Source organism: Oreochromis aureus, linkage group 22, assembly GCF_013358895.1.
Source record: "Oreochromis aureus strain Israel breed Guangdong linkage group 22, ZZ_aureus, whole genome shotgun sequence".
NCBI lineage: Eukaryota > Metazoa > Chordata > Actinopteri > Cichliformes > Cichlidae > Oreochromis > Oreochromis aureus.
Genome location: NC_052962.1, coordinates 32,622,644 through 32,645,124, shown reverse-complemented (window position 1 = coordinate 32,645,124; position 22,481 = coordinate 32,622,644). Strand labels below are relative to the sequence as shown.

General features: G+C 37.6%; 2 protein-coding genes across 3 annotated transcripts in view; one reads left to right on the top strand and one right to left on the bottom strand.

Annotated features, from left to right (window-relative positions):
- The window catches only part of LOC120435676 (C-type lectin domain family 4 member M-like), a 9,465-nt gene extending 3,970 nt beyond the window's left edge, over nt 1-5,495 (top strand). The window contains exons 3-5 of one of the 2 annotated variants that reach the window (XM_039605505.1): nt 4,199-4,338; nt 4,560-4,675; nt 5,065-5,495. In XM_039605505.1, coding sequence (XP_039461439.1) covers nt 4,199-4,338; nt 4,560-4,675; nt 5,065-5,185 — 377 coding nt within the window. In that variant the 3' untranslated portion in view covers nt 5,186-5,495. The remainder of the gene's footprint in view (nt 1-4,198; nt 4,339-4,559; nt 4,676-5,064) is intronic. The other variant, XM_039605506.1, reaches the window with a different exon arrangement.
- An 11,572-nt stretch (nt 5,496-17,067) lies between these two features.
- LOC116334930 (major histocompatibility complex class I-related gene protein-like) lies at nt 17,068-21,486 on the bottom strand. The gene is made up of 5 exons (XM_031758478.2): nt 21,332-21,486; nt 20,413-20,682; nt 18,630-18,908; nt 17,874-18,191; nt 17,068-17,309 (listed from the first exon to the last, which is right to left on the bottom strand). Exons 1-5 carry the CDS (start codon nt 21,390-21,392, stop codon nt 17,233-17,235), a joined length of 1,005 nt encoding a protein of 334 aa, XP_031614338.2. The 5' UTR covers nt 21,393-21,486; the 3' UTR covers nt 17,068-17,232.
- Between the last annotated feature and the right edge of the window lie 995 nt (nt 21,487-22,481).

Here is a 22,481-nt window from a genome sequence, read left to right as displayed (position 1 = left end):
TTGTTTGGTTTGCCCGATGTATAAATCCTGGCAATCCTCCTGGCATTTAACAGCGTACACTATGTTACTCTGTTTGTGTCGGGGACCCGATCCTTGGGTGGACCAGTTTTTGGCGCAGTGTGTTTTGGGGTTTAAAAGCCACAGAGACGCTGTGTTTAGAAAAAATGCGTCTCAACTGCTCCGATACTCCTGACACATATAGGATCACTACAGGTTTTCGCTTGGGCAGCGGTTGTCCTTCTCTCCTGGATCGGCTGGAGCTTTCTTTATGTGCCTTTCCAGCTTTGACAAAAGTCCAGCTGGGATAACCACATTTACTCAGGGCCTTCTTGATGTGCTGTTCTTCTGCCTCGCTGGCCGCTGTGTCAGTGGGGATGGTGTTCGCTCTGTGTTGTAGCGTCCTGATGACACCCAGTTTGTGCTCCAGTGGATGATGAGAGTCAAACCTTAGATACTGATCCGTATGTGTAGAGGAGGCCATTTACGTGAAAAGGGAAAGACCATCTCTGAATCGAGGAGGGGGGCTAAGGGTACATCTTGCGCCATCTTACTTGCTGTGATTGCAGCCATCCCCCAACTCTCTGTGAATGGTACTCATGGCCATTGATCAGTGTTCTTTGATCAGTGGGTTTTGGTCAGTGGTTGTTGATCAATGGTCATGGGAATTTGCATAATTATGATTAAGGAACTGACCTCACAGCCCATTGTTCCTTCAGTGGGCTGGTTTCAGTCATTATGCAAATGTACTGTTTATAAGGTTTGGGGAAACCTGCAGTCAGCTGAGACTGAAGAAGTCACTTGGATGAGTGACGAAACATTTCTCCCATCAAACGCTACGTCCAGATGAACAGATTCAACTTTTGGAGATTTACTTTCCTGGATGATTGAGAATGCATCAAGACGTTTTTGTAATATAGTGTACTCTTTCTGTGTAAAATCAACCACTCAGCTGCCAGCACACTAATCATGCCATGGCTATGCTGTGTGGCAGGTAGCATGTAGGACCAAAATGCAGGACTTAAACACAGGAAGTTGAAAGAAAATGGTAGCTTTTTTGCTGGACATAATAATACATCTATACAGGAAACAATATCAAAAACAAGGAATTCGAAATAAGAAACTTAACCAAAGAGAAAAACAAAACAAGAAACTAAAGAACTAGGAAAATAAAGAACTAAACTGTGGATTACTAGGTGCACAGAGGAAACTCACAGCAAAGCATGTACGCAACAACATATACATAAAACACAGGGCTTAAATACACAAGTGAGCAAAGAGGGAATAGGAAACAGGAGGGAAACACAGCTGGGACTAATCTGACATGACGAGACCAGGAGGAAGCAACTGAACACAGGACAAGGAAGTATCAAATTAAAACAGGAAACAGGAGACTGGCATGGAGATGCAGACCTGACTGGGGAGAAACAGGAGATGAACGAACACAGAGACAAGCAGGGGCGGTCCTGGTCCCTGGGCGACCCCCCACTCCACCCCCTCATCCAAGTGACTTCTTCAGTCTCAGCTGACTGCAGGTCAGTCATCATTTACATAATGACTGAAACTAGCACCACTGAATGAACAATGGGCTGGCAGGTCAGTTCCTTGATCATTAATATGCAAATTCTCATGACCATTGATCAACAACAACTGATCAAAGCTCATTGATCAAAGACCACTCATCAGTGGCCATGAGTACCATTCACAGTGAGTTGGTGAATGGCTGCAATCACAAAACTGTAAGATAGTGACAGATGTACCCTTAGGCCCCCTCCACAATTCAGAGATGATCTTTCCCTTTTCACTAAATGGCCTCCTTGACTCCGCGCTCAAACCAGCGTTCCTCCCTGTCCAGGATGTGAACATCCTCATCCTTGAAAGAGTGTCTGGCCTGTAGGTGTAAATAGGCTGCAGAGTCCTGGCCCTAGTTTCAGGATACATAATACCTGCCGGCATCTAAATCTGCTTATGTGCATCTTTTGCTTGTTTCTCCTCTTCTTTTCTCTTCTTTTCTAAACTGAGGACCTGATGGCTTTGACCTTTTCTTGTCCATCTTCCATCAGTAATTTTGCACTCCAGTATCAACACCCAACCCCACAACATAAACTAATAGACTAATAGACCTACACCTTGTATATTGAATTTTTTTTCTAGGATTTTACACAACCGAGGAGAAACAATGAATATATAATGGGCTTGGATTAACAACATTATGAATGAAATGTGCACTATTTAGAAACAGCATGTCCCCTCCCCTTTCGACAGGTTGTGTTGTAAGACTTCAGCAGCAAGCAGGCGCATCAAGGGGCCTCGCGCTCACTTTTCTCATATATGTGTGTGAAAGAATTTAGAAACACATCGGTCCAAAATTATTATAAGTCTATATCATAATGTCTTCAGTTTTTGTGTTTGTTGTAGGCTGTCAACGTTAACGCGTTAACACCATCATCATGATTAACGCGACTAAATATTTCTTAACACAATCAACCCATTTGGAGCACAGAATGGACAAACAACAAATGTGTTGACAGAGACATTTCAGGGATTTTGAGTAATTCTGCACTCCAGAAGGATTAATTGCGTTAAAATTTTTAATTGCGTTAATCGTGATGACAGCATTAACGTTGACGGCCCTAGTTTGTTGGTTTGTTTTTATTTTGTTTTTGTAAAGGCGTGTTTACTCCCCGCAAATGGGCAATAGAAAACAGATCGGTGCCCATGCAATCCCCAAAATGCGCTGACATGATGTCGGGGCAGCATGGGTGCGAGCAACGTCTTTATTTGGACTCAGCCATGATGCTGCCCCCACCACGATGCGGCCTTGGGCAACCGCCCATGTCGCCAATATCAAAAACCACTCCTGGAGACAAGGGTGATAATAATAAAAGAACATAATTCCAGAGTCTGAAGCACAAACACTGGGTTTCAAACACAGTACTGTGACAAATCAGTGTGACTGATCAATGTTGCCAGTGCCAACCCTGAGGTCACTAGATTCAAATTTCACATTGCACACCTAAATATCATTTTAACATTTGATTTCATTATTAACACCATGTTTTTTTTTTCATATTGTAAAACATGCTGCAAAACAAACTGAGGTAGACTAACTGTGTTATTTAAAGAAACACTCTGGCATTTTTAAACAGGCTAGTTGTCTGTACTGTGATGGATTTAACTTAAAGAACAGTGTGTGGCTGGTGCACAGTGGCCGTGGTTTCATGGGCAGAGTGTAGCAGAGAGTCCATATGAATTTCAGGTGATGATGCTGAGATCCACTGACTAAATTCCACCTTCATACCAACTTTATACTAACTAGAAAAAAGCATAAACAGTGTATTGTCATTGCAGAGGATGGAAATCAGCCAAGACAACTCATGAAACATCTGCTGACATCTGGTTAAATTTGGTTGTGTACATCCATAAAGAGCAGCTTGTACACTAAGAAAATCTGCTGGAGCTCTCAATAGAAATTACTATGAGTTATGATTCTTCTCCCCACACTGAACCATTGCAACCGGTTTTAGGGATCCTCAAACTTGTGAATCCACTTTAATCCCTGATTTTACACATTTTTCTGTTTAGAGGCAATCATTTTAATTTTCTTTCTTTTTCTTCTGATTCAAGCTGAGTATAATTAGAATTTTAAAAAATTAGACTGAAGTTTGTATTCTTATCTATTGATATTACTTTATCATTATGTTAATATAACACAAGGTTCAGTTAGCTTTGCACAAAAATAGAAATGTCCTCTAAAGAGCTACTTTTTACTTTCTCAGTTTGAACACATTTCAAAGCCTGTACTTTTTTACTTTTACTTGAGTAAAGAAGTTGAATCAGTAATTCAACTTTTACTGGAGTATTTGTTAACAGTAGTGTTTGTATTTCTACTTAAGTACAGAGTGTCTGTGCTTTTGTCAACTCTTACTAAGCTTAGGACCTGGGGATGGAATAGCTGAGGAACAACAATTTGATAAATAGACTCATGTGTGCAACCAGAGTTTGAAGTCCAACAGTATGTCAGAACCCCAGCTCTATTGAGACAAGTGCACTTTTACAGTCTGGTGCTTTTTTCACTTAATAATGTCATTAAGTTTCACCAAGTCTTTGTGTTTACAAGCCTGCACATGTCACAACACACACAAGCAACAGAAGGATAAAAATGTGAAATCTGTTTTTGTATCATGTGTCTGACTTTAAGTGAAGTGTCCTATCGATTGGGCCAAATTTGGAATGAGCTGTTACTTTAAATCCACTGAGAGGAAAATTTGGTCTGAGAGCAGGACAGACTGTCAGTCCAGAGGAGCTGATCTGGTGATCATAAACAACAAAGAGGAACAGGTGGGTGTGTTTGTTTGATGCAACTGCCAGAGGTTCTGTGTTTTTGACCATCTGTCCATCTACTGTCTATTGATCTATCTATTCTATAAAGGACAAGAGAAGTGAACTGAAATGTTTCATCTCATTTAGTTTGTCTTTCAGACAAATTCACAACATGATATTACTACAACAGAAGTACTGAATTATGACTGGCCGAAATATTTATGTCTGTTTTCAATTAGGAATTTATTGAACTGAATATGAGAGGAGACTCCTGGATTGGTCTGACAGCCAGTTATAAAAGGGAAACTGGGAAACATGAATGGGAATGGGTGGATGGATCCCCGCTGACAGAGGCGTGAGACATTTTCCTTTAAATTAAAACCAAAACCAAAAAGTTATTATTTAATTCCACCATGTGTTGGAAGACAGAATGGCAATACATTTCATCAGCAACCGAATATATGACCCACATTTAAAACTGATGTCTGTAAACAGCTGAGAAAATATTTTCAAAGAGCAGAGTCAGCTCTGCCTTCTTTTTATTCTAAGATTTAAGAGCATGAAGATTTAATATTCATAAAAAACTTGAAAACTGATAACGTACATGATGATACTCAGAGAAAAGTCTAATGCAGGTCAATTGCGACAGAAATCTGGAAAATGCTTATAGAGAGTCATATTTATATAAATGTGACAATTGACATGATTTTAGTCTAGTTTAATATAATATTTTTTATCCAACAGGTTTTGGGTGCCAGGCCGGCAGGATCCTGATCATGGTTTTTCTGCAGTATGCTGTGAAATTAAGGGAAAATGGACACGATCACAATCTTCTGTATCTAAGACCTGGATCTGTGAGAAATGATTTTTGACTGATGACATAAGGAAAATTAAAATTTCTGAATAATCCAAGTAGTTCTCCAACTTCAATTAGACATCATTAGTGTTAAATTTCACAAAGGTTTGTCATCTGTTACTCATGTTTTTGTTCTACTGTGAGCTACTTCCTGTCTTTACCACAATGGATCATTTTAATGTTCATATTTTTTGACTTGGTATTCTAATATTTTATTGTTTGCTTAAGTTATTGATCATTGGTTTTGGACAGAAGTTTTTTTCTAAGGATGCAGGAAAGATTATCGTTGATTAATATGTATTTTAAGAATTCAAAACATTAAAAACAGAGAAGCTTCTTCAGTTCTAAGGTCAAATGGTGGAGGGTCCCATAATTGTCCCTCAGAGAAAAATAAAATAGAAAATTAAATGGGAAACTAAAATCACTGGGTCTTAAATCTGGGACCATTTGACCTTAGATCTCTAAGAAGAAGCTTGGACTTCTTTAGAGCTTGAAACACCTCTTCAAGAAGCAGTTCTAAGGTAAAGAAGTCCAGACGCTTTTCTTTCCAAGCTCCTTAGACTACGATGACCTGGATGACTGAGAACCTTCACAGAAATTATCTCTGCTCAATTAGGGATCATTGGGTACAAGTACTATATGTGAGCCTAGAATACTCTTGTCTAGAAATTAGATGTCTATGAAAAAATTGTCCTTCCCTCCCTTTAGACATGTTGTCCATAAAAACCTTTCAGAAATGTATGGTGAGATGACAGTTTTAACTCTTACTGAACGTTATGATATTTTTTCTTTAACTATGGTCCCATTAGAATGAAAAGGGTTCATAAAGAAAGATATGTGTCGAAGCAGATTTGCCCTGTTTCCATCTGTCTGATTAATTTCAAAAGCCTAATAATGATGGTTATTAATCTCTGTCTCTTCCACATTGTGTCTTTTGTCCGGTCTTGCTCCTCTCACCCCGAACTTGTCTAACAGTTTGTCCTTTGCCAAAGTGCTTGCTCAAAGGGGATCATATGATTATTTTTTTGTTTTCTCTGTATTACTGTAGGGTCTTTGCCTTAAACTATAAAATGCCTTGAGATGGCTGTTATTTTTTATTGGCACTAAATAAATAAAATTCAACTGATTTGAAAAAAAAAGTACTGAATTTGATTCGACTGGCCTAATATGCACCGCTTTGACCACGAAGAGGATTTCAACACACAAAATTAATTGTATGTGACTGTAGCTCCTGACACTAAAGAGTCACTCCAGGAGCTCACAGTAGCTGAAATGCAGAGGGGCAGAATTCAGGAATGTCTGGCTGCCTTTCAAGCATGAATGAATTCACTGGGTCCTTTTAATCTCACAGGCTGCAGAACACCATCAAATCATTTTAAAGATTTCATTTAATTGAGAAAGTTTTCTGCAAAAAAAGTAAGTTCTATAAATGTACCGCTGTACTTTGTTGTTTTTATGATAACATCTGTTGTCAACATATCTGTGACATACTTGAAGAGAATGTTCAGTTGACAAATGACAATGACTCAAGGACTTTGAGCTGCTCTCCAGCAAGTTGTATTCTGAATGAAGTGGATGCAGAACTTAATAACAGATGAGCCACAGAATTCAGAATGGAAATCAACAGGTCATCAGAGTCAGCATCAATTGTTTTATGAACATTTTCAGTCTTAATTTTCTTGTATTCCTTTCTGATTTCTTCAAAAGTTAAAATATTCTGTTTGATGAAACATTACCAACAAGCCCTTAAGTTATCTAAAGACCTTAATTAAATATTGCTATTATTTTTCCAAATATGTACTTTAGAATAATTAAAAATGATTATTTGATGAATGACTGTAAATATGTGCATTAATGTTAATATTTGTACATAGAAATAAAAAAAAAAAAATTCAGCTGTTAAATATTCCTTTTATCATCAAAAAAGTCAACCTGATAAAAAAACAAAAACAGCAGGTTTGATCAGTGTGCTGTTGCGAAATCAGTTTTACCCCGGTTCTTTTATTCGTCAAGGCATCCAGAGACGGCACCGGAACTCAGTAGTTATTTCACAAAACCTTTATTCATCTTTATTCATCTTCATTTAAGCATGCACTTCTAGAAGGGAAGACGAGGCCGGTGTCCCTCTGCAAAAATCTTCACCCCTTTGTTAGTTACAGTCAGCTTTATAGAGGCGACCGCATCATAAAACCCCCCATGGTGTGCTCCAAACTCTGTGTCTGTGTGTATGCACGAGCCTGTGAATGCCTGTGTGCGCGCGTACCCATGTGTCTATGTGAGTGCACGTGAGTGAGTGTGCATATAGGTGTAGGAGTGTAACAGTTAAAGCACCGTGGGTGTGTGTCTCTGCGTACGTGAGTTCCTAGGGGTCATAAAAGTAACCTCACCCAAGCTACACCAAATTCCTTTAGACCACATACAAAACAGAGTTAACATATTACAAATATTGAGACTACCACTCTGCATCCACTGGGCCATTGGCCTCTTGTTGTCTTACATTTACAGATTAGGTGGAGAGTCTCCTGCAAACCTACTTGGTGGATGACTGGATATGTAAAGCGCTTTGGGGTCCTTGGGGACTAGTAAAGCGCTATATAAATACAGGTCATTTACCATTACTTCTAAGTTATAACACTTATGAGTTTTTATTAAAGGTACAAGCATCAGCATCAGCAACCCCCAACTGTAGCTTCCTGACTCCTTTTATTTATGACACCAGACCATAAATTCCTTTCTCTCTACACAATTACACACACTCTCAGGCCTACAGCTAAGCCAAACTAAAACACAGAGACAAATCCTTTCCTATTCCTGTGATCTAAACAAATTTAACACAATACATTCTTATAATTATTTTCTTGTACTCACAGTGCATATATCAGCAGATACTTTAGCTCAAATAGCATTAAAGGCAACAATAAACAATAAAAACATTTCAGTCTTTTTTCATAAAGGTGAACACAATTCAAACAATGTGTATTTATGCCTTCTTTAGCTTATTTTTCTTAATACGAGCTAAAGTATAGAATATGAAATATACAAATACTTTCTTCAATTTTCCTTATTTATAATGTAATTCACCCAGCTCTTACTTGCAAAGTGCTTCACAGAGCAACAAATTACAACAAATCAATGACACAAAACCATAACAAATGAAAAAAAAAGTCTTCTAAAAACAGATTTATTTAACACTAATGATGGAGACACTCTGACCTCAGTAAGACTGTTCCAGAGTTTGGCAGCTTCAGTCATCTCTGTTTACAAGCTGAAAATTCTAAATAATGAGAAGACCTCTAATCCCAAAAGGACCTGACTGTGACTGTGTTTTGAGTTTTTTCCTTTTATTTTGACACAATCAGTTTGTGACTCGTGGCACTTTCCAGTGCACACTGCTCTGGCTCCGGTGCTCTTCTCCAGCAGCAGCTTCCTCTCTCTGGCCTGGCTGCCATAGGGAAGGCATGATTAGAAGATGCTCGCTGGCTGTGACAAACCAGCGTCCCTGTCACCACACCCTGAACCTGCCACTCCACTCCTCCACTCCAGCCAAGCCACCAACCATACCCCGCCACAAGCTCTTTTCACAGAATGCTTTAAAAATACATTTTAAAATCAATGTGTAGTGTAGATAGGCTGCTGTGTTTGTTTATGTGGTCTATGGATTCAGTCTCGAGAATTCAAATATGTTGCCAGAAAGGTCCAGAACACAATGTTAGTCCCACTGCCTCTGTTCGGTGGTGTCGAGCCAAACGGACTTTAACGTGTGTTTGAACGAGCTGACGGTTCACTCGTTAAGCTGAAAGAAAGATGCTTTAATCACAGGAGTCACACATGTGCCCACTGTACCATCTGGGAACTCTTCTTGTTTAGCACTCGTAATAACACAAACACTAAATCCTCCTTCTCTTGTGCTGTTTTGTAGCAGTGTATACACCTGAGACTGTCACCTGTCTGTCTGTCCTGCACTCTCTCTCTGTTTCTTTCTCTCTGATTGTGGAATAAAAGTATGAACATGTATTTATAAGTTACACCTGTGTTTGAATCCTGCAGCTTATCACACATTTGATTTCTATGTGTGACGACTGCAAGTGTCCAGAGTGAGGACAGACTGAGGGACCCACTGCTGCACATCATCTGTGAGGCTTTGCACCCCTGATGATCCACCAGGACAAACTCAGCAGTGTGTGAGGAAGAGGAGGAGGAAGAGCCAGCAGCAGCTGACAGATGGAGAGAATAGACAGACTGTTCCCTGTTTGTGAAGGACTGCTACAAAGGTTTAACATAACTAATTGTCTGTCCTGAATCAGTCTTATTAGGTAATGTTCAAATCATTTGATCATCCCAGTGTTTTCAGTGTGGGAGAAAGTACTCAGGGCCTTCAAGTTACACACTATGAAAGGCAGCAACAAGTTTAATATTCAGAAACCTAAAGTTTCTGTTCTATTCTGTATGACTTAAAGCAGTTATGACATGGTCTGATTTTCTCACCCAATAAAGGAATATTTAATATATCAGTCTACTCTTCATTCTATCAGACACAGTTATCACAGCTCGTACATTTTCTTTTTACACATATATGTAAGCATTGAGCCAAATTTAGTAATACCAGCATATTAAAAGAACAATATTTGTCTGTTATATATGATACATCTGTATATACACTGTCAGAGATACTTGTCTTTGAGTGAAGATTTAAGATGATAAGAAATATAAATAACCTCAACTTTAATCTTTACTGAAGCTCAGTATTTGACACAGAGTTCAAGTTCACTGCTGTAATAACTAATAATGATTAATATTATAACTTGAATATTGGCCATGTTATGGTTACATTACCAAAGTGAGATGACTTTAGTCTCATGAACAACATAAGCTAATTCTTGTTTAGTAACTAATATTAAAATGACTGTTCAGTACAGAAATGGAGCCCAACAATCATGTTGTCTCAGCCTCAGATACTCAACAAATCAAACAAAGCTCATATAAAAACTAAAAATGTCAACAAAAACCCTTTCTAAAATGTTTCTAGGGCATCTGGGCAGCGCGACGGAGGCTAGACCGTCCGATTTCACAAGCCTCGCACTTCCAGCCTTCTCAGTCTTCGAGGACGCGGCCCACATAGACCTCATCCTCCGAGGGATGGGGATACAGCCAGTGAGTTCTGTTATTGCTCCAAAACACACTGATGAAATTAGTTACAGAAGAATTTCTAATCTACTGAAGGTTCCTGTGAGCATTGTTGGGGCCATAACAACAAGAGCTATCCAAGAGCAAAGGACCACTTGTAGAGAGCTACAAAAGACCTGGAATCAGCAGGTACAATTGCTTCGAAGAAAACAATAGGTAATACACTGAATTGCTTTCCTTTATGCACGCTCACCATGCAAGACACCGTGGCTGAAGAAAAAACATGCTGAAGCAAGTTTAAACATTTGGAGAAGCCTGTGAAATACTGGGAGAATATAGTCTAGTCAAATGAAACCAAAATTAAACTGTTTGGGTGCCATAATACACACAATGTTGGGGGTCAAAAGGCACTGCACACCCCAAAACACCATATCAGCTTTTAGGTGGGAACATCATAGCATGGGCTGTTTATATATCTCATGCTTCATATAATTGAAGGAAGGATGAAAAAATGTATATTCTTGATAAAAACAAAACCAAAAACAAAAGCCATCTGGAATAAAGAGAATTGTATTGATTAAAGTGATTGTTGTTTGAGCATTTAAACACAGAGTGTTGTTCCTCCTTCAGCCCGAAGATCAAAGAGATGGAGTTTTTAACAAGATGAAACAAGGTCATTTCAACAGGACAATGAACCCAGACACACAGCCAATGAACCTCTCAGCTGGTTTCAGAGAAAGAAAAAAAGCTGCTAGAGCCAATCACCTGACCTGAACGCACGTGAAAGTCTATGGAATGAACTAAAGTTTAGTTCATAGCAGGAGCCCTTCAGGATTTAAAGACTGTTTGTGTGGAAGAATGGAACAAAATCCAACCTGTGCAATGCATGCGAGTAGTTTCTCCATAAAGGATGCATCTTTAAGCTGTCATCAACAAAGGCTTTGTATACGAAATATTAAATACTTTTCAGTAAATGTGTAATTTGTCTTTATTACCGATAACTCAATTTATGTACATTTTCACCCTCTGCAATGTAGACAAGAGAAAACGTGTTTTTTTTATATTCTCTTTCACTTCAGGTGTCCTTCATAACAGATTTAAACTCAGTACATTTATTATAATGAGAATTTGGTTTCAAATAACATTTGTATTCTCATGTACTAATATTATTTTGTTATGAAAATATTAATACAATATATTAATATGAACGACCTTTCGCTACAGTTGTGTAAAAAAAGATGGCAGAATTTCCATCCTTTACTTTCTTACGTTAAGAACATTTAAGAGAACGTCAAGTACAGCATGTCTGTAATTTTGCCACCTCGGTATACAACAACAATATAAATAACAACACACAATACAATCTAATACAGAGTAGGTAAGAAAAATGGCTTACTTTCTTTGTTCAGTTCTTGTTTCTGAAATGAAAAGGGAAAATAATATTTCAAATTACAATAGATATTAAGTTTTTCAGTCTGAATTAGAGCATTAGTTCAGCCTCTTTGAATCTCTCACCTCCCATCTGTTGTGAACAAAAAATTGTATGAGAATAACAACAGCAGCAGGAACCACCACAGCAATGATGGGGATCATGTAAAACGGCTTCTCTGCTCAAAAACAAACACACAAGACAAAATGTGCACATGAAGTAAATGCATCCATCAATGCTGTATTATCCATGCAGTTAGTCTATAAATCACATAACAGTGAGGGGACGAGAAAGATTTTAAAGTTTTTTCTCACCTGCAAATAAACCACGACAGAAGAGAAGCAACAAAAATATTAACATATGTGCTTTATCCTCCTTCATGTTGTGGAAGTATAGTCAGGCCTGAGACCGCGTGTCCCGAAGTATTGCGGTCCAGTGACGTATTTTGGTCCAGTGACGTATTCTCTACAGTCACTGGTTTGAAGCATCGCTGTTTGAGAAAGTGTTGATGTGATTTATGAACTTCTATAAAGCGTAATGGATATGCGTTTTAGTGTTCATGTTGGAGTTTCACCTGTGACATAAGGAGCGTGTTTTCGTGGAGCACCTGATCAGGTTTGCTGTTACTTGTGCACAGCTGCCTCAGTTTCAAGTGAAAGTGTTTTCTCCAAATTCGGCGAGGTTATTGCCACAAAGTGTCTGAGTCAAGCACAGTGGAAAACTTATTATAATAAAAATGATTAAAGTCACCTTCACCCAAGTACTCATGAGCAGAATCGCTGTCCCATCATTAGAAAACACTGCAAAAGTTTTAACATAAACATTTCATGTCATAGGAATATGGGTTTTTTCTTGTTTGTTCTCTTGACATTGATAGACCTCCATTGACATTACTCACACATTAATCAGAAACAGATTAGATGAATGAACCCATCCTTTCTCTTCCACCTATCCTTGTCAGGGTCACACGAGCCTATGCCAGCTACCAATGGGCAAGCTGCCACAGGGCTAACACAGAGAGACAGACAATCATTTGCACCAATTTAGATTAACCAATTAACCCACTAAGTGCATGTCACTGGACTGTGGAAGGAAGCCAGAGTACCCAGAGAGAAAACACAAGAGCATCGGGAAAACATGCAAACTCCACACAGAAAGGCCCCAGATGGCTCAATCAAATCATGGATCAGTGCTACTTACAGTGATTCTATTCAATTCAATTCAATTCAATTTTTTTCATATAGCGCCAAATCACAACAAAAGTCACCTCAAGGTGCTTCATAGGTACACAGAAAAACCCAACAATCATATGACCCCCCTATGAGCAAGCACTTTGGCGACAGTGGGAAGGAAAAACTCCCTTTTAACAGGAAGAAACCTCCAGCAGAACCAGGCTCAGGGAGGGGCGGGGCCATCTGCTGCGACCGGTTGGGGTGAGAGAAGGAAAACAGGATAAAGACATGCTGTGGAAGAGAGACAGAGATTAACAACAGATATGATTCAATGCAGAGAGGTCTATTAACACATAGTGAGTGAGAAAGGTGACTGGAAAGGAAAAACTCAATGCATCATGGGAATCCCCGGCAGCCTACGTCTATTGCAGCATAACTAAGGGAGGATTCAGAGTCACCTGATCCAGCCCTAACTATATGCTTTAGCAAAAAGAGGTGAATTGTGGCAGCCCTGCCTAAACTTGACTTTATATTAGTGGAATCTTGGCAGTGTTTCTCTTTTTTTCTCCCATTTTATTTAAACATGTTTTCTCCTGTTTTGTGCCAGCCAGGGAGCTTACACATCATATTTTTGTTTCAACACATAACTTAGTGTTTCTTAGTGCGTGTCCTCTGTTTGGGTTTCTCTGTGACTGTGTTACAGATGTTTGTTCTACAGCTTTCTCATGGTGAGTTGTGGTCCTTTTTTCAGCGGTTGTCAGTGGCAGTTTTTTCACAATACATTTGCAATAGTACATTCATTTTTGTCCTGTATTCTGTCTTTTGTTTTAACTGTTGTAATTAGCCAGACACTGTGACACTGGATTTAAAGGATGTGTAATTGCCGTTTTATTATTATATATATATGTACTTTGAGCAGGCATGATGTCAACTTTTAAAAGAATAATAGCAATAAAGCCGTTAATGAAGCATTATTGATTGATATCATGATGGAGGAGCAATGTTGCCTCACAGCAAAAAGGTCCGTGGTTCAAATCCAGCCCAAGGCCTTTCTGTGCGGAGTTCCCATGTCTGTGGGTAATCTGGCTTCACCCCACAGTCCAAAGACATGTGTGTGGTTTGCTTAATTGGTGATTCTAAATTGGTTTTAGGTATGAATGTGAGCATTAATGAGTGTCTATCTCTCACTGTTAGCACTCTCATAAACTGCTGATCTGTCCAGGAAAGCCGGTCTTTGACACATTCAAAGATCAAACTTATATGTGATTTGGATAATAATATACTCTGTATTTAAACTGAAGCTCTTGTTGTGTTATGCAGACGTCAATCATTTTTCACCTGCAAGGCAGCTGAAGAGAAAACAAATTCCCCAAATGTCAAAATAAATGATCAGAATCTTAGATTTATCCCCCCCCAAAAAATACTATGACAGAATATCTTTAACATCGATGTACAAGACAGGTCAGACATTTCTTTCAGTGGGTGTTTTATTCACTGAGTGCACTCAAAGACAGAGATCTGGATTTAGGGAATCAAAAAAAGAAACTAAAGTTCCATCTAAGAAAACAAGTGTTTCTCCTGTGGATAACCATTCTTTAGTAATAGATCACTAAAGGTTGCCAGGAGTTCATTCAGAAGTTCACTGAAAATGAACAGTTTCCCTTATTGTTAAGAGACCAGTTAATAAACCTGTTCACCCTTTTTACTGATTATTTTTTATGTATCCAGTCATGACAAATAAAATCAAACAATCGTTTTACTGAACTGCTCTGCTGCAGAAATTAATAATAAAAGCTAAGCAAGTGCAAAACAACATATTTATGCATAGAACAATTAACAAATATGATACACAAAAAAGTGGACTTCACTTTATTTTAATTACTGAACAATCATTAGATTAGTAGACAACAAGATGAAGAAAAATCAAATTTGATAAAAACTCAAGTTCACAGAAAAGAACTATTAAAAAGTAAAACAAATCTCATCTGCTCTTGTTTAACTGTAGCATGTAACACTATGTAAGGTTTGTTGTGTGTATGGATCTTGATACAGTTTCTGGGGGTTTGTTTGACGTTGAAGCTTTAAAAAAATAACAATCCTAAAAAGACTGGACTAAAAAAAAAAGTTTCAATATTGTACCAGAGTGCATGTAAGATCAAAGGGACAGTTTTACAGTTAAAAATGTCTGACAATCAAATATCAAATAATTTTCTAAAAAAAAAAAAAAAAGAAATATTCGTCTAACATACACCGCACTGCAGAAATAATGCAATAATGAATAAGTCTCAGTAGCCTCTTGTTACTGCTTCTTTGTTGTCATCACACCACTCTCTCCATACTGTTAAAAAAAACATCTTAAAAAAACGGTAATATTCCGGCAGCTGGGGCGCCAAAATACTACCGTAAAATAACAGAAAATAACTTCCTCATAAAAATACGGTTATTTCCAGTAATGACCAGTGTTGGGTGTAATGCGTTACTAAGTAACGCGTTACTGTAATTAAATTACATTTCCACCGAAAAAGTAAAGTAACTAATTACTGTTCATTTTTAGGTATTTTAATTACAGTTGCTTACAGTGTACTTACGTTACATTGTAAAATAATTAAACTCGCTGAATATCATTATTTAATTTCAATAATTTATCTTCTAAACGTAGAAGTAAACTCTGACGCTTTAATATCGTTGCTGTGCAGGTGCACGTCATTTCGCCCCAGTTTATGGCAAGCCATTGGCACTAATGGCTTGCCATACCAGTTTGCTGCATAGTCGTATTCTAAAGTGTTTCTAAAGTGTTTTATGAAATGGACATATTACCGTCTCTTCACTTTTCTGAAACAAGCAGACAAGAACATTACAGTAATGTGTAAGTATGTCTTGGGGAGAAAAAACTATCGGCTGCTGTTAATAGCGCGAGTAATCTACTGAAGCGCCTGACACAGAGCATAGACAAACACCTCTGAGTGATCCTTGTTCATCACCCATGGATAACACCGCGTCAACTCCTGCTAAGCAGGCAAACCTTGATTTTACTTCAGCAGCACAGAAAGCGTCTGAAGGTGAGCTTAAAAAATGGCTGCAGGCTACATTGTGGAAGAGATGCTACCGCTGCGTACTGTAGAGTCTCCGTCTTTAAAAAAAAAAAATTATTTAAAAAGTTTAATTTCTATTGTTTGCCCACTCAAGGTTTATAGGGATTTTAAGAAGTATTTAGTTAAATTACTTATTTAGTAATTAAGTTACTTTTCTGACACAGTAATTAGATAAGTATTTTAAATACAATATTGACTAAGTAATTAGTAATTAGTAATTAATTACTTTTTTAAAGTAACTTACCCAACACTGGTAATGACAATACAGTTTGTTGTGCTAATTTTACATGTCAAGTGATTTTAAACATTAAATTAGGAACATTTTAATGTGATTAAACAATGAAATTGTCTATAAATAGAGAAAAAAAACAAATCCTAAAAAAACAGTAATATTGCGGCAGCTGGGGCGCCAAAAATACTACCATAAAATAACAGAAAATAACTTTCTCATAAAAATACAGTTATTTTCAGTAATGAAAATAGAGTTTGTTGCGCTAATTTTACATGGGATTCTGCCTTTTCCAAAAGCTTTTAGACATTAAATTAGGAACATTTTAACGTGATTAAACAATGAAATTACCTATAAACAAGGTCAATGAATGTGGCAATATGAATCATAATACGTAAATGTACAGAAATATACAGTTAACAGCTGGTTTAAATAATAATACTGGATTGCATGCCCTGGGACAGACTGACAGAGGCGAGGCTGCCATATCGCACCATCGGCCCCTCTGGCCATCACCAGTAGGTGAAGTGTCTTGACCACGGACACAATACCGAGAGTGTCCGAGCCGGGGATCGAATTGGCAACCTTCTGATCATAAGGCGAACTGCCAACTCTTGAGCCACGATCGCCCTAAATCACAATGATAATAATACTTATGTGATGTAACACAAGCTTATAGGAATCGTGTTATATACTTTTCCATAGCATTACATTTGAATTCAACAGTTCAATCTTTCAAATAATGGACAGATATTTGTGAAATCATGATACATTTGTGCATGTATTTTAACAATCTAAATATGCATATAAAAAAAATATTTAAAAAACAAGTAAATTGTGTTTTACTATATTTACAGTGATGTTATGTTATTTTACATTTGACATGTAAAATCACAGTCTACTTGTGTAAATTTAATGATATTCTAGAAAAACAGTGACAAAACTGTAAAATATACAGTAAGATACTTTGACATTACTACTTTTTGGAACAGTGCACCATAAACAACCAATCAAACCAACACAATGAGCATAAGAACAGCACCCACTGCAACAACGATGGGGGTTGCCTTGTCAAAGTGCGACTCTCCTGAAGAACAAACAAAACAGCAGGTTAGAGCAAAAGTACATCCATCCACCTATAGTGTTTTTTTTTTAGTTAGTCTATAAATCACAAGATGCTGAAGGGAAGGGAAAACATGATAATGATGATGATCTCTGCGTGACTGTCTATTGATGTGACTATACATGCCACACTATACAGTACCTATGTAACGCTACATACAGTAGATAAAGTACAATTGTATTTTTTACTCCTTAAAGACGTTACAGTAGCTCTGTATTTCTGTCTGAAAAACACCCCTAAATCCATTCAGTAACAGCTCTCCTGTTGTAAAGCTAATGTGTTTAATCCATTAAACCAAAGATTTAATGGATTAAACACATTTTGTTGAACCATTAAATATAACAGTTCCAAAATGTCTGTCAGAGTTGTATGGTCTAAATAGTGAAAGTTTAGGAATGTTAACAGCAGTAACAGCATAAATCTTCATTGGCTATTCTCACAGTAACCACAGTAACAGCTATTCTTAGCGGAGTCATAATAAAACACATCACATCAAGATCCACTGTATCAGTAATGAAAATGAATTACCCGAATTTCTTTTAGATTCATTGGTTCTGATCACTGTTTTATTCAGTGTGTTGACACTGTTGTTCTCAACATCAGAGAGCTGAAACACACACTCGTATCTTCTCCAGTCTTCAGGTGTGACTGATGAAACATTCAAGTTAACACTCAGCTGGAAGGTTCCATCATTATTGGGGAGGATCTCTCCTATCTCCACACCTTCATGAAGTTCCTCTCCATCTTTCCTCCAGAACATCACGGCTCTGTCAGGATAGAAACCTGTAGCGTGGCAGCTGACTGGAGAGGAGGGAGTCTTCTGGAGGAGAGACACTGAGGGAAGAACTGGAGAGAAGGAAGGTGGGAAAGAGAGATGGAGACAAAAGGAAAATTGATGGAAGAAGGAAAGATAACAGGAAAATGGAAAAGGAAGACATTTAATAGGGAGACATGAAAAAACATCAATATCAAACTCATAGCACACATCTATGATGCTCAGAGGCAACACTAGCATTTTTAAAAGTGTAAGGAGGAAAAAAGAATAAAGAAAAATGTCTTGTGGTACAAGCAAAAAATTGACTTTAGTTCACAAAATAACTCATGCATATATTTTCAGCTTCAGTTTGTGTTTTGTGTTTGTAACCTTGTATTTTTTATGTATTTATTTTGTTTGTTCTCTGCCCCACTTTCTAGGTTCACATATGTCCAATCAGAGTTCCCCATATTCTTTGTGTGTGTGAATAAAGACTAGCCTCTAAACTTTATAAGCTCGTGTGATTGTACCTTTTGTCTGTGGGAAGCTTTTCTCATACTCCACATACAGCTTCAGATGCTCTGGACAAATGTTTTTGAGGTCATTTTCTTTGTGTTTTATTCCACGTTGGTCCGTATCCCATTTCTGTTTGGTAACGTCAGCCTCTGGTTTCAGTGCGATCCATGTCTGTTTCTTCAGATCAAATTCAAGGAAGTCTTCTCCGTTATAATGATACTGTATTATACCAATAACCTCCCCAGTGGTTTCATCCCATTCACAGCCATCTATCCTTTGTAAAATGTGGACACCTGAATAGAGAAGGAAAGAAAACATTGCAGTGAATAATTTTAATAATGTATGTTGTGTGAGGCTCTATTATTCTCCAAGCCTTGGTTTGTTTTCTGATTCAAGTCAGACAATCTGAGAATTTTTTATTAGTATAACTAATGGAAGCTAATTGAAATGCTACAGAAATCATAAATGAGCCTGATTAATGTTCATGTTTATACTCCACAGGCAGCAAGTACGACACAGCCAGGCTTTCTTTGTGAGACCCAACAGTATCACAAACGTGGTTATCATCTTTCTCTGTTAAATTGGGCTTTCTGTGTGTAAGCTCATGTAAAAAAAAGGTCACATAACTTTTTACACACAAAATGATCTCCATGAGTGCTGCCTACTGAAATCAGAGACGCTATCACATGATGATGATAAATGATAAAAATCTAAGAATAACATACAACCAGAAAAAGAAACACTGCTGAAAATGAGAAAATAAATGGAAAACTTAAATGTAATGATTTAAGTTAATGATTTACTAAATCTTTAATTCAAGTTAATTATGTTATGGCTGAGTGTGCTCTAGGTTCTGCTATAAATCTGTGAGGTGACAGCTGTGCATTTAAACTGGGTCCATTTAAAAATGAAAGGTTACTCTGTTAAAGAATAAATATATATTCTTAGTGCTTATTTTCTGATTACATTGTTTTATGAATTTTAATAATAAAGGCCTGTATAAAGCAAGGCCAGCTGTGAGAGAGAACTAGGTCAGAGGGTGACAGATCGCCTTAGCAACAGAGGCATATTAATAAAATACAGGAAACCAGACAGAAAAAGCGGAACTAAGTAACACAGAAGGAGTTGTTTTTATCGAAACTATGTGTGTGACGTGTAAAGGACCAAAATAACACCTATATGATACACATTTTTGGCTTCTAATGCCAGAGATTTGCAAAATGGCTTTGGGCTGTGCATGTCTCTCTCTTCCGGAAGATGACTGAATAAATAATTATAAACACTTTGAAAACTGAGTCGTGTTCTCTCTATTCAGTAAAAGAATCATGAAGAACTAGATTTAATACTCTCTGTCTAAAGTAGGTGTGGAAATCTCTTTAGTTTCTCAGCAGAAAGGTAAAATTTATTCATTTCATTGATGGAACAGCTATTTTTGATGTGTGATCTGTGTTGTAGTAGCTTCAATTCCAGACGTATAAATGACTTATCAGAAGTATTACAATATTTATATTTTTTGCACCACCAAATGAGTGCATATACATTCCTGTGAATATGCAACATAATGTTTGCGCTACTGTAACTGGACAGCAGCACTTTATTTATTATTTGACTTTGTAATATTACCCATCTGGAGCTGTCTGACAACTAGGCTATAAATTGTAAGAAACTGAAAAACCGGCGCAATTAAAACATTTTAAAGGCAAAATCTAAACATTCTTCCAACATTATTCCAAACGTTCCAAAAGTTTTGGTATATTCCATTTCATTATCATTTAAGGTATGACAGAAATACTGCACCTTCACTTCGATTGAACTGCTGTTTCAAACTGGAAATCAGCTCTCTGAAGAAGTTTGGCTGATCCTCAAAACACTTGCTCTTGTACCAGCCCAGTTGCTCAGGGTGTTTTTTTAAAATGTTCTTCGCCCACTCCTGTCTTGGTTCCAATATCTTCTTGCTCACGTCACAGTAACCCATCTGAATGCCATCAACCATCAGCACACCAAAAAGTTCTGGGATGTTCGGAGCTCCAGAGGATCCAGTGACAAAATACTTCAGCGTGTGTTTCACTGTAGGACAATGTTCATAATGTTAGCAAATAAATCAGATGCACAAAAAGTATCAGAAATATGATTCATTTAGTTATCGAGGCTGCGCCCTTCCTCTCGCCCAGTGACAGATCAGATAGACTACTAGATTATTCAGTCAAAAAATTCTCATTTAATCTACACTAACAGTGACAGAACGCTCTACAGCAGGACTGTACAGCTTTCATTTTTTTTTTGACAAAGATTTGGGGCTAAAGGACCAACGTGGCTGATACGCTTTGCATGTGCAAATTATCAAGAATGTCCAAAAATAAAACTATTAATATTTAACATAAATCTTTAAAAAACGTATTTAATAGGTCACATCTGACATGAATAGAATAGAAAAGAATAGAATTGAATGCCTTTTTATTGTTAATAAACACATGTGAAATGAGATTTAAAAGCAACTCCTACCCAGTGCAAACATGTGATGAACTTTGCAATGAAATTCAGTTGTCAAAGTGTACCTGATAAAACATGGATTTTTTTTAAATTCTAGAAAATAAATATAAAAACTGAGTTTACAACATTCAGGCTAAAAGAGCTTTAAAAGCGAAACAAAGCAAAAACACAGCTTTAGTCAGATGACTCTGCTGTCAGAGCTCAAAGGTTTAAAGTTTTTTCTTACCTGCGAATGAGCCACAGCAGAGGAGAATCAACAAAAACAGCTTCATCTTTTCTTTATCCATAACGTTATCATTGTTATTGCTCTTGTTCCCTCTAACATGTAAAGACCTTTGAGGTCTGTTTAACTTAAGCAGCTATTGCAGCGTCTACTCCTGATTTCTGCTGCTAATGATCTGCCTGCACTCGCCCACTTTCCCACATGCCTGTACCTGTCTTAGTCTGATATAAACTGCTTCTTTAGAACACAGAATTGGAAGGATCAGTTTTGTTGTAACACACTGAGAGCAGGGTCACAAAATACTTAAAGAACAGTTTTTCTTGATATTCTGATTTTCCTCTCATTATGTTCTTTCAGCTGTTCATGTATCTACAGTTTGTTTAGCATGTATGTATTTTATTTGAGTTATTTTCTAAATTCAAGATTCAGTTTATGTTTAAAGAGTGAACATGACCTGTTGTTCCAATAAATAAGCAAATGATGTTTTGATTTATGAATAGCTGTAGCAATGATAATAGCCTGATAATAGCCACTGGCTATCAGCAGTCAACAGGGATTGGTCTGCAGAGGAGCAGAGCTCAGCCAGTCTTCTTCCTGCTGATTAGCCAGCTCAGTCTGGCCTTTAAAAAAGTTTCAAAATGAAATGGCTTTCATGGGAATTTCATACATATTTTTGGAAAAGTGCTTCAAAAGTCCTTCAATAGCCAACAATTTATAACAATCAATGAAAAGAATGATGACAAATTGGAGCATTTCAGAAAATCAAGTATCTGAATGAAAGATTGCTGCTGTAAATGTACCTTATTTATCTTAACTGACTCTTCAGCAGCTGTGACTATGGCTGTATCCCAATTCAGGGTCTGCAGCCTTAAAGGCCGCAGTTTAAGGCCGATTACGTCACAGCGACGTGACAAAGGCTGTCCCAATCCAAAGGCTGCTCGAAATGCAGCCTTCAGATGCGTCCTTCATTTCCCTGAATTTTAAGGATGGGTCTGTGTATCCTTCGTGGCCCAACATATCCCAGAATGCATAGCGCACCCCGGCCAATTCAGTTTGTAATGATGGCAGCAAGTACAGACGTGGCAGAAACAGCGGCGGAGGGCACTCACATCCATAAATGTATGTTACTTCGGAAGTACCGACACAAATGTCA